The sequence below is a fragment of the Pipistrellus kuhlii genome, unplaced genomic scaffold, assembly GCF_014108245.1.
Source record: "Pipistrellus kuhlii isolate mPipKuh1 unplaced genomic scaffold, mPipKuh1.p scaffold_m20_p_8, whole genome shotgun sequence".
In the NCBI taxonomy this organism is placed as follows: Eukaryota; Metazoa; Chordata; class Mammalia; order Chiroptera; family Vespertilionidae; genus Pipistrellus; species Pipistrellus kuhlii.
The window spans coordinates 49911728-49924409 of NW_023425584.1; the positions used below are offsets into that span (position 1 = coordinate 49911728).

The window sequence follows — 12682 nt, forward strand, 5'->3', positions numbered from 1 at the left end:
AGCAGATGTGTGGTCCGGCTGCATCTGGGAATCTCTGGCCACCTTGTGAACTTGGCCTGGCGATCTCTGCCATCTCCCTGACCCTCTGACAGGAGTGGGAGGACCCTGGGCACCAAGTGTGTGTGCTCAGGCCCTGCCTGGCCCATGCACTCTGCTCGTGGGGCTGAATGGAAAAGGGCAGCCACAGAAGGTTTTATTCAAAAGGGTCTCTCTCTTATTGGTTGTTCAGAATCTGTGACTGAAACAGACATTTTGGGGGGTAAATAATTGATTTATCAATGTCTTAAAATTAGGAGTGAAAAGGTATTTCCAACAACCCAGTAAACAGTGGCATTTAACTTCTCTGTCAGATTGAGTTGTTCCCAGTCCTGGCTGGCAGAGAAGAGCAGAGCAGAGCGTGCAGAAAAGGTAAAAGTGGCAAAAGAAACAGAGATGGGATGTCAAAGTTCACAACATACAAAGAGTTTATTTATGTAATACAGACCTTTTCTCAAATATTTTTCACAGAATCCCACACAGCAGTCTACTAGAAAAGTAGAATTATACAACACCAAAATAACATTGTTTCTTAGTATAAACTGCTGATCAAAAGGAGGTGAAGATAGTCCAGTAACAAAGAGAAGGTAAGACGGGTGTTACTCGATACAGCACCTGGCAGCCTCTGTCCTCAGACCGGGGGGGTGGGGGGTGGGGGTGGGTGTCGGGGGCTTGGCCTCAGTGCTGGGCACAGTCACACCTCAGGGGGGACCTTTGGTACTTGCAACTCAAAGAAAAACAAAGTTGTGAGCCCAAGAACATTGCCATCATTTCACTTTGGTGTGCCATGAAGACGGCAAATCAGGAAAACATTGCAGATAGTTCACCCTTGCTATAATGTTAGATCCTTTCATGTTAACCACACAGTAAAACTGCTCCCCCCTAACCATAATTTTCTAGGTCTATAACATGCTTGAAGAAGAATATCGATAGAAATAACTCATTGAGATGTTTTAAATTACATGTAGCATAACTTAAACATTACTATTTAAATCCCAGAAAGTTCAGCTCATAAGAAGCACAATTATTTGGAAAAAAATTACAGGACCCAAAGTATAGCATAAAATTCCCCTATCCCAATAGTATAACCCATTTTCCTATTGTTAAAATCATAGCTTTCTCAAGATTACAGATAAATGGGAAATGTGTTGTTGTTTTTTTGTTTGTTTTTTTCATAATGTAGCTAGAATAAGTGGGTTTACTCACTCCAATGTATATTTTCCATAATTGGTGAAAATAGACTTCTCATTATGACTAAAAATATATAGATTTTTTTTTAAAACTACAGAACCCAGCAGCCAGTTTTCTGCTTTGCTATATACTTCCCCTCCCCCCCAAAAAGTCAAGCAAAGTCTACAAAAATAGTAATTAACTTTTAAAAATATCTTGCTTCTTTGAGCAAATTCAGGTTACATTCAGATGTGCTCGCTGTTCCTAAGGGAAGGACGCCCCAGGGCGTCCCCTCCTGGGCTGGGAGCAGGGCTGGCCCGTCAGTAGCGGGTCTGGTACTCGTGATGCCACCGGTTAAAGTCGTTGTAGAAGAGAACGATGCTTCCTGAGGCCATGCCGGCAATGATGCACCTGGAAGAGCAGGGAGGAGAGGGATTCACACACCTAATTCAGTCCAGAGGCATCTGCTGCTACAGAAAGAGCTGCCCTTCCCAACTCTTCAGGTAAAGGAGAAGTTGGCGGTCAGAGCTACAGTATGTGCCGACGAAGGTACGTGATTTAATGACTAAAATGCAGCCCTGAGTAAACTCCAGTGCCGCCTCCGCCATTCTACCAAGAGCCAAGCCACAGCTTCCCTTTTACAGAAAACAGAGTCAGTGAGCAGGCCTGGCTGCCACAATGGGTCTCTGTCATTGCTGGTGGCGAGGTGCACGCAGGTAGAGAATCAGTGAGGGGGCCGTGTGGCCGGGCGTGGGCTCTGTTCCGCAGGAGAGTCCTGTCCATCACGCTCTGAGCAGGGCCCAGGTCTCAGAACACAGTGACTTCCTGAGGTGACCGCTGCAGGTGTGTGTGTGGGGGGCCTGGGGGGGCACACTGCTTTACTGACCCTGTGCAGGGCGTGAGATCCTATTCAGCATCCTCCCTACCACTTCACAGCAAAACCAGGAACTAAGATGCCGCTACACAAGCTCAGATACACATGATCAAATATGTGCTGTCTATGAGGGACTCACTTTAGGCCTAGAGACAAACAGGCTAGAGGGAAAGGATGGGAAAAGACATTCCTGCAAACAGTAATGAAAAAAACAAAAACTGTCCTCCAGTCAAAGCCTGTGAGGAGAGACAAGGGCACTAGGTATCCACAGAAAGCTCAGTCCACAAGGAGGTGTGTTAGAAGCGACAAGTTCACTAAACACAGTGGTGGCGGTTAGACTAGCGTAACACTGTGAATGGACTTAAGGCCACGGACGTGTACACCAAAAGGTGGCTTTCAGGAAAACTGTTGCCACCCAAAAACAATTAGGAACTAAAATGAGTGTCTGTTTATTAAGATAAGATGACCAGACATCCCGATTTTTAACCATTTGTCCTGCGTCCCGCAGCGTTTTAAAACAGTCCCGATTTAAAAACTCTGCGGACACGGGACAAATGGTTAAAAATCGGGACGGTCCCGCCAAAAGCGGTGCGTCTGGTCACCTTATATTAAGAGGCAATGAGAAACCAGATAAAAACGATCGCCCCCAAGTTTCCCACTTGGGAGTGTGTAGGAATTCTCATGAACAGAGACCCAGGCATTTTGCATTAAAGGTACTTGAAGAAACACAAAAGGCTAACCCGAGATGTGACGCATGTCCACTGCTGGAGAAGTCAACCTTTCTCCACGGGGGGGTGTGTCATCAGAAAGGAAACCACATATTTTCACAGTATCCTGGAAACCCCACTATTCACTGGCTTTTTTCATTGCTCAGGTGACAGCCCCAACCCAGCCCGTTAAAATTCCCGCCACCGTGAGCAGACCTGACTGCAGTGTTACCTCTGGTCGTAAGACAGGGCCATGGCCCGGATCCCGGCATCGCAGCCCGGGTAGGCAAAGAGCTGCTTGAGGTCAGACACCTGCCAGACCATGACCACGCCGTTGTCTCCTCCTGTGAGCAGGTACTGCCCGTCCCGGCTCAGCTGGATGGCCTGTGAGACAAAGCAATGCTCAGGTGAGATGTGGCTCCAGGGAAAGCGCACCTGAGACTGCACTACAGCGTAGGGAGAAGGGAGAGACCGTGTGGCTCCTGAGTGTCAGGAAATCGGGAATCAGGAAACTTTTGCCATTTAAAAAAAAAAAAAAATCAATGGACGGTTAGGCCATGCTTGAGTTTTCCTTTTTAAGGCTGAGGTGGCAGACGCTTCCAGTGCTACAGATGCTTTTCACAGCTGCACACTGTGGACTAGGACCAGCACCGGACAGTGAGGAGTCCGGGCATCTCGGCAGGTGTCCGGGGCACTGACTAAGCACGCTTTGTACCAAGGCCGGGCGGACAGAGCTCCTGACTCGCGTCCCCAGTGAAATGCTGCTGCCTGCAGGACCTTTACTTCACAGCAGCGGGGAGGACAATGTGGCAGGAACCCCGCCTCCCGGGTCCTCAGCCCCAGGCTGAGCATTTTCTTCTTGCCCGGGGCAGACAGGGAGCCATCCTGTAAAATGGGGCAGAGGCAGGCCAGTGCCTGCTTTTATAGGGCTGTCTGCATTTTCTAATGGTTGAGAAAAATAAAAGAAAATTTCATCACAGGTGGGAAGTTACATGCATTCCACATTTCAGCGCCCATAAACAAGGGTTGTTGGAACTTGGCCACACCCACTCCTTTATGGCTCCTCTCTTAATTGCAACAGATTACAGAGCCTGCAATGCTCACCATATTTACTGTTTGTCCTTCCCACCCCTGCAGCTACTCCTATCTGCACTGCCCTCCGAGCCTCCATTCCCTAGCTCAGGAAGACCCATCGCCTTTCTTAGGAGCGGACACAGAGTGCTCCAAGTCACTGCAGCCATCTGTGATACGCCCATCTGGACACCACGGGCCTGGGAATACAGACTGTGCTAGCAAGCCCGGAAGGATACCTGTAACTTCTGATAAATGTTTATGCTCTGTTTCCGTACAGTTGCCTTAAGTCTTTAATTTACTCTTTGCCAAATTTTTAAAAATCATCGTAAGGATCGTCTCATAGCCATTCAATTCACATTCACATAAACGCCAACTTTTAGTGGTCCCTTAAATATGGCTTACTCTCACAAAAATCTAAGATATAAAAGCCCAAGTGTGGAAGGTAGTTACATATAAGAAGTATCCTCCAAATCTAAACCAAATGTGAACAGTAAGATTTCTCTAAGTAAAAGTCAATATCCTCTGCCTCCCCTCATTTCACGAGTGGCCGTCTCCGGGGGTCGGGACCTGCAAGGGAGTCTGGGACAGGTAATCATTTGCTACACTTATAGAATCCAGCTGATGAAAACCCATTAACCTTCTGGTTGTGGTTCACTTGAGTTTTATGCTTGAGGCTTTTTACTGGGTAAGTGCTATATAAAAACATAAATTAAAACCATTAATCTTTAACTCTGTTTTAGTAAAGAATCTCTAATCCTAGTTTTGTTTGAAATTACTTTAAACTTGGACTTTTAGGACCATCCAGGACATTTTAATAAGGGAGAGGATGTCTTCTCGGCCTTTCCCGGGAAGGACTTGCCCAATTCTCCTGACCAGCGCCCTGCCTTCCACCCAGACCAGCACTCGGGGAGACCTCAACGCTAACATTGCGCCTCATCACCAGGAGGGGTTGAGATGAGGGTTCAATCCTCTGAAATCCCAAGTGCTATGCTGGGGGTGAGCACACCATCAGGCCTGAAGTAAGAGGGTCTCCACGCTGTGCCTGCTGCCTGGGTCCTCTCCCCCTTCTCCTCTTTCTCCCTCACCCAACTCTTCCTCTCTCAGCCTTTTCTCTATGCTCTCCTTTCCCTATCCACTACACTCTCTGTTACCCTCTCTTTTTGTTTCTCCTTGTCTTTCTTCTCTCCTCTTTTATCCACTTTTCCCTGCCAGGCAAGCTTACTAATCACAGAGTGCCACCACTTACAATTAGTGTGATAAAGCACAAAAGTGCTGGTGCAAAAGCAATGGGCTGTTTAAGCGTGAAACCCAGTGGGAAATATTAGAGGAGGAAAAGCAATGGCTATAGGAGAGAGAGGAAAACTAGTGTAAACAAACAGTCTGTAGGAAGCCAACTACCGCCTCCAGGCACTGCCAGAGCCTTGGTCCTGAGAGCCCCGGAAGCCAGGGGTTTCAAATGATTTTACAGATTTATTAGCGTAGCTGACAATATAATCGCAACTCCGTGTGATAGATGGTCAGCATTATTATTCCAAAGAGGAAAGGCAGCCCTCTGATGGGTACTTGGTTTAAATGAAGTGCTATGGGGAGGAGGGGAAGTGAAAGCAGAGAGAGGCCCGCCTGCCTTTGTGGCAGAGGCGGATGCAGCGCGGACACGTGGAGAGAGAGACATGCTACTTAGTGAATTAAGAAACCCAGCCCAGAATAAAGGAGCAGCAAGTGCCCCTGAGTTCATGTAATCTATAGCTAGGGTTTTACTTGCGAGAAGGGGTGATCAGACCAGATCTGCGAGAACGTGTCCTCTAAGCCGCCCTGGTCAGGAACAGCAGTGGCTGGGCACAGCAGCCTCCACCAGCAGGTCAGGAGGTGGGACAATGACCTGCAAACAGCTTCTCCAAATGGCAGTCCTTACTCCCTCCTTCTACCTAGTCCTGAGGGAGCCCTGTCTTGAAGAGGAAGTGAAACCCTGGAAGGCCCACTAGCATTATCGTTTCTTCACAGCAAAATGGGAAAAAGTTTGCCTAATTCAAATCACAATGTGAAATCCAACTCTGTCACCTTGGCAAGACTGGGTCTCGTCCTCCACGGAGAAGTCTGGAGCCAGATGCTAATCCTAAATAGTCCTTATCCCCACCTAGAACGAGCAGACAGGTCTAGATGTCCTCTGTTGCATTATTTTAAGTTTGATGCTCAGATACAAAAACACTGAGCCCGTGCCCTGGCGAGCCAGCCTCTCCAGCTGAGGGCTCCCACACTGAGCAACACAGTCGGCACAGCTGGGACATGCCGTGGTTGGCAGGGCACACGGGCCTCACCTGGGTGCTGCCTCGAGGGAGGGAATGCAGGGAAAGAATCTCAGAAGGGGCTTCTTTATGGAACCCTCTCCCCTCCTCACATGCCCCTCTGAGGTAAGTATCTCAAATCCTGAAGCGTCTGAGAGGCACTCACCCGGATGTTGTCCTCTGTTTCCATGGTGGCCTGCAGCTTCCCGTTCACGCTGAACGTACAGAAGAACCCGTTCTCGTAGAAGATGACGCAGTGGCCCTCTCTCGAAGCTTGGATGAGTTTTGGTTTCAGGCAGTTTTCAGGACCCTCCAACGTCCTTAACAAGTCTCCGTTCATGGAATGTATGAGACACGGTCCTTCTGAGAAAGGGGAAAACAAAACGCAAGATTAATTCTGAAGTGGGAACAGCCCACTGCAAGCGAATCGTGAGCACAGGTCAAAGCGCGTCCCAGAAAGTCTGCAAAAGGACAGCTTCCCGGTGCCACTGTGCACAAGGCCCTGTGCGTGCCGCGGTCTTGGGAGAGGAGCGAGCTGAGCCACATACGTGCAAACTACTCTGTGAAATCATTAGGCCAGGAGGGAAGCCAGCAAAGGCCCTCCCTTTAAAGGAGTCCCGAAGGCAAGGAGTGTGAGACTGGTCAGGTTGGCAGGCTCGCTCTCCACGTCCTGTTCTATGAAGAGAAAGCGGCAAGCACTGCTCTTGAGAAGGTTCTCTCAAAGAAAACACGTGAATTCTGTTTTAAATGACAGTACACTAATAAATGTGTGTTCTTCCCACCCTTTCATGTCCGTGTATATGTACGTGCATGTATGCAGATGTGTGTATAAAGAATTTTTAATGTTTTGAGAACCTTCTTAAAAATGCCATGGACCGATCATAAAATTCCCTGTTGATCATTAAACTCACTTTGCCGGCTTTAGCTTGTATTGTCATGTGCATGGTCTCACACTCGGTGCAAAGCTAGGACAGCCTGCAGGGTGACAGGTTCATTTACACAGCTGATGGGAACCACATCTAGTCCAAAACCTCATGCCAGCTAAGGGTATGTGACATTGTTGGGCACAAGAAGGTAAAAATTCCAGTCGGTACAGGATTTTTGCTATCATCACTAGTGTTTCAATGTTTTGACCAGCTAAAACATTCAAAACCACAATTGACTAATAAGTGTTGTTACCTAGACTAAATATAATAGTTCAAAACATAGATAAGGTGACTCAATACTCCATGCTTCCCCATGAGATGAGCCTTTTTGTGTGTTCCAAGTGTGTGCTCTTGGAATGCCTGCTTGGTATCTGTGGTCTAAATACATGCTGATGTTGCTAGGACGAACCCCTGGGCAGACCTTTCCACGCCATTCTTGGCGCCATCCTGGTTCCTGACTAGCCTGGCATTTGGAAGTTAGAACAGATGGGTCAGGCGCTTCCATTCAGGTGTGAGACGGAAGCAGCCCAGCCAGAGCTCCGAAGAGTAAACAAACATACAAAGATGTCCCTGCTCCAGCTCCCCCTCCTCCCCGCTTAGAGCAAGGCTGTGAAACAGAACCATGTGTGGTGTGATGAACACTGCGCACCTGAAACAGGGCTGGAGCAAACAGCACACGTTTATGGCAGTGCCACCGACTTACCTGTGGAGCCACTCAGGACCAGGCCGAGCTCGGCGCAGATGGCAGCACAGGTGATCGGGTAGTCATGGCCAGTCAAAATGGCCCGTGGGGTGGTGGTCCCACCTTCAGGAAAAGACAGATAAAAAGGGCAAATGAATTCAAGTTCGTGCAGGGGATTCCCTCCTCCTCCTCAGATGAAATGATCAGCAAGTAGTTCCTAATTCCCATAATGGCTAACTCTTTTACTTATTAGTTTGGGAATTTGTCCAAAAACTCTATTTTAAAACCAGGTCGAAACTCTATGCTATGTTGTGAGGACCACACATTAAATGTGTAATCCTTACGTGATTATCAGGCAGTAATGGTTGAAACCTCAGGGTAAAGTAAGTCAGAAATCTGCATTATAAAATGCCTCAGGTACTCTCCCAACATAAATACGAGCCCCCCGATCAGATGATTTATGGATGGACGACTATGAAAGTAGGGATTTAGACTTGATTCACATTTCAAAGAGAAACAGCCACCTTTTCTCCTTCCCTCTATGGGCCACTGTCGCCCTGTCACAAGGAAAACAGTTCTGACTGGGATTCATGGTGTCTCAAGGCAGGCCCTCTTATATATCTACCGTCTTTACTGAGCATATGTATGTTCCTCACATATAAGTCTCGGAGTATATTTCTCTATGATGCAGTCAAAAAAGATTAGAGAGAAAAAAAGCTCCTACATGTAATTTTACTGGTCGTGCTTGAAAATCAGGGAGGAGGGAGAGGACTGAGGAGGGGTACCCAAATAACAGGAGCCGCTGCAGAGCATCCTCACAGCCCCGAGGAGCCGTCCTGTACCTGGGTCCCAAGCGAAAGAGAAAACTGATTGACTGATAAGGAATCCACACCATGACCAGCCCCAGCACAGAAAAGGAAAACAAAGATGGGCTTCATCTGTGGCTTGATTCATGCTGAGCTACAAGGATAAACTGAATTCCACAGTTAGCCTGAAGATACTATTTTAATACTAAACCAGTCCTTTACTTCTATAGTCACTAAGAACCAAGACACAAAAGCCTTTACAAGTGGGACTTGGGAACAGGGTGTCGGCATTTTTAGATCTCCTTGGCCTGGCTGGTTTCACAGCATAATGATGAATGACACTGTATAATCCAAATGGGACAATGCGCTTAGAAAGTAGGTCACTACCACCAGCTGCGGAGCTCTGCAGAGAAGAGTAACTCGTCATCCTAAACCAGACATGTAGTACAGACACACTGAGGAGAGGCCTGGCGGGTCAGGGAAAATCCAGCAGGACCCTAATGTCCTTGAAAAGGCAAACACATTCAACTCCAAAGCAGTGGTTTCTACAATGGGTCTGTGGGTTCCCTGAAATTTCATGCAAAATGTATGTGCATACCTATGTTTTTCTGGAAGGATGAAGGGGGCGGGGGGAGGGGGGGAGAGAGGGAGAGAATAATAGGTTTCACTGAATGCATGGATATCCATGAACAAAAACAGGTGAAGTGTGTCTACTATGAAGACACCTCCCCCGGAGCCTACAGGTACTTCATGTCTTGTCATTCCACACCACTACCACAGCATGCCACCGGAGGACACCGTGACAGCTGTGTCCAGTGTCCTTCATGGCTTTTGGTGACTGTGAGTGAGACTGCAACACAGCAAGCTGCACCACACTGGCCTGCTGCGCACTGCCTGACCTGGAGCTGGCTGACATGCTCAGTGATAAAGGGAGACCTCAAAAACCTATGAAAAAGCAAAGGAAGGTTGATTTGATTCCAAGTTTCAAAACTCCTTTGGGGAGGGAAACCTACCTTAATTACAAAGTTTACTTAATTTTTCAAAACAAGAAAGAATCTGTCACAAGGACTTTTTTTTTTTCCCCGTTGAAAAAAGTAGACAAATTTGGGGAAATTTTTAGGGAAAAAAACCTACATAATTTAAGCCAATCTGAATTGCTAATTTTCTGTTAGAGATAAGCCTTGCCACAAAAATGAGAAATAGGTGTTATATATTTTTAAAGTTACCAATACTGTCACCCTCATTCATGCTTCATCCCTTTCCCAAGATGGTCTACATGCCACAAAAATACCTACAAAGTTATTTTTAAAATTAATGTCTAATTATATCAGCAACTTATTTAAAATCAAGAATTAAAATCATTAAGATCTAAGGCATACATTTTCAGTGATTACTCTTCTGTTTTCATAAGTCAACCATTTTAAGGGAGCGAGGGGTGAGATTTGTGTTTTAATTTGAATTGTCTTGGAATTCCTTAGTGGCAACTGAAAATGACCTAAGTGTCAACCAAAGTAAACACGGGGCAGATGGGTAATGGCGGACCCAGAGAACACCATCACCTAAGCATGTCAGGGCTAATTTTCCTTTTCCTAGGTCTAAGAATACTCTCCCAGGAACATAGGAAGTGAGAATATTGCTGACACTGTATTTCTTTCATACAAAACAGTTCAAATATTGAGAATTTTCTACATTTAAAGTCAAGAGTTTAGGAAGCCTCCCAATTAACCCCATAAAGTGGGTTAAGGTATAAGCGCTCTTTTCTGTAAACTCATAATTAAAATTTTAATAAGTATGCTCTATTTGCAAAGTACTAGTTTCCAATAATCCACGCCACACCAATCATGTATGCCTCTACAAACATACGATGTAATTTCAAAACAGAAAAAAGGCTGTTTCTTTTCCTTGGGCCCAATCTCTAAATAAAGAACTGTTCAATGCTAAGATGTTGGCTTAAAAGTTTGGCAAAATGTTCTCTAACCCAGGAAGCAGGTCAGACAGTTCAGGAAATACAGGAGGAAAGAAAGGAAAAGAAAAACAACAAATTAAAAGCATAAGGGCAGACTTATAATCATTGGGTTCTTCTCAGGTAACTGGTTTCACAAACACTCACTGAATTTCCAGTAAAAAGATTGTGCTACTTAACTTCCCTCCCTTTAGGAAATGCACATTAATGGCCTTTAAAAATCCACATACGACAACATATGAAGAAATAGCGTTTCCCCTAAGAAAAGCTGTTTTCAGTCTTGCTTAAGAACGGACTTTGTATTCCATTATTATCTGCTCTGTAAATTGAATGTTCTTTTTATTTTCTCATTAAAAACTCTGTTCAAAATAAATACTTGTGGATTTTTATAAATGCAAAGCCGCCAAATGTTCTAAATATTAATATTTCACCCGAGTGAATAGAATTCTATGATATGGGATTTAAACCCAACAGGTTCAAACTGTTTTAAGTTTTCTAGGTATTTCGGGAACTACTTATACTGAAGCTATTAAAGGTGAAGGGCATACTCAGAGGCAGAACACAGACCTACTGGCATATATGGCTCAGAATTGATTCCTCTGTGGTTACATGATTATACATCACCTGGATCCCAGAGCCCAAGCAATCACATCCCACAGAAAAGGCAAAATCCTACTTCTCTATTTCTGCTTGCAAAGCCTAGAAACCATATAACTCATGCTCACTGCAGCACCCACTTAGACCTACCCCTCCCCACTACTTGTCACCCACAGACTACCTACAAGGAAATCAGTTCCAGGAAGACAATACTGGCCACATATTACCTTTTCAAAGACCCCCAAAGCTATCTCCATCTCTCACTGAAGTCTCCAAGCCAAATAAAGAACAAGGGGGAAACAAGTCTTCTGGAAAATATCAGGCTAATTCTTTGATAAAAGTTTGCAGTAGTTAATGAATACCAAAAGTCCCCACTGTTGCTGGCTGAGATAGCAGGATCCACTGAAAGCTAGATCACAAAGCAGAGCAGATCCCCTTAAGAACCTTTTAAGTCTTAGTGCTTGAAAAATCGTCATGGCTTTCAAAAAAGCCAAGAGAAAAATTTATCTTGATGCTGGTTTAAGGGGCTACATGTCAAACTCATCTCAAAGAAAAATAAAAAGAGAAAGAGGATAGACTCTTGGACTGCCTTGAAAAGCTTGAGCAATTACTTCAAAGGAAAGGGGGTCTTTGTCCCGAGGGCAGGTTTATGACCACTGGTGCAAATCCACCAAAGGCTGAAAGGGATGCTCGGCACATCTTTATGGACGGCCTTAAAGGAAGATGAACAAGTCAAAGGAGATTAAAGACGGGCCAAATCCTGCTACAGATACCAGGGCGCACCGGCTTTTACCGACGCGCTTTTCTCCGCACACAGCACTGAGGATCACAGTAACTTACACATTGTGGTAACAACCCACCGCACTGACAAGATCTCCACAGGCTCAGTTAGCATTGATATTGGATCTGTGCTGTAGTTAAAATATCAGGTGAAAGGTTTACACCATTAGGCAGAATAACAAATGTTGTTATTAAATGTGTTTCTTCTGTGCCCTCATAATACTAAGTGTATTTCTCCATCAAATGGACTCTGAACTACTTATAGTTATACCTGAGAGAAGGGAAGACAGTAATTTATTTAGTATACTGCTCATAAATATCCAATGAGAAAAATATTTCAAAGACACTGTTTCTATAAGGCAAAATGGATTAATAATCCAGGTAAAAATAGACCTGACACAGATTTTTGGCAGATTTTGAATTACATTTTTAAAAATGAATGAAGTTTTTGGTATTTCTGACATCATCTCCTCAGTCTTATGAAAATTACCATACAGTGCATTGCAAAGTTCTCATTAGCAGTTTAAATATTTTATACCTTTAATTATAAAATGAAGCACAGTTTAACATTTCCCTGTTCTTATTTTTATAGAAATAAAATTATTTCTTTCAATTAATGCTTAGTTTAGAAGATTCCTGTGCCAGAAGCTAACATGTCTCCTTTTTAGTTCATTCATTCCTTCACTCATTCATTCATTTAGTAACATTTAGTGGGTACTTACTTTGTGCAATGTACTACAGAAACAAGGAGGGGAATAAAATGTGGCCTGCATTTTTAAGTGACT

At 45.0% G+C, this 12682-nt stretch overlaps 1 protein-coding gene across 6 annotated transcripts in view; it reads right to left on the bottom strand.

Annotated features, from left to right (window-relative positions):
• Nucleotides 1-440: 440 nt before the first annotated feature.
• The window catches only part of LRBA (LPS responsive beige-like anchor protein), a 518726-nt gene continuing 506484 nt past the window's right edge, over nucleotides 441-12682 (bottom strand). For all 6 annotated transcript variants that reach the window (XM_036424850.2, XM_036424848.2, XM_036424851.2 and 3 more), the window contains 4 exons: nucleotides 7773-7874; nucleotides 6310-6506; nucleotides 3020-3171; nucleotides 441-1617 (listed from right to left, as the gene is read on the bottom strand). In XM_036424850.2, coding sequence (XP_036280743.1) covers nucleotides 1527-1617; nucleotides 3020-3171; nucleotides 6310-6506; nucleotides 7773-7874 — 542 coding nt within the window. In that variant the 3' untranslated portion in view covers nucleotides 441-1526. The remainder of the gene's footprint in view (nucleotides 1618-3019; nucleotides 3172-6309; nucleotides 6507-7772; nucleotides 7875-12682) is intronic.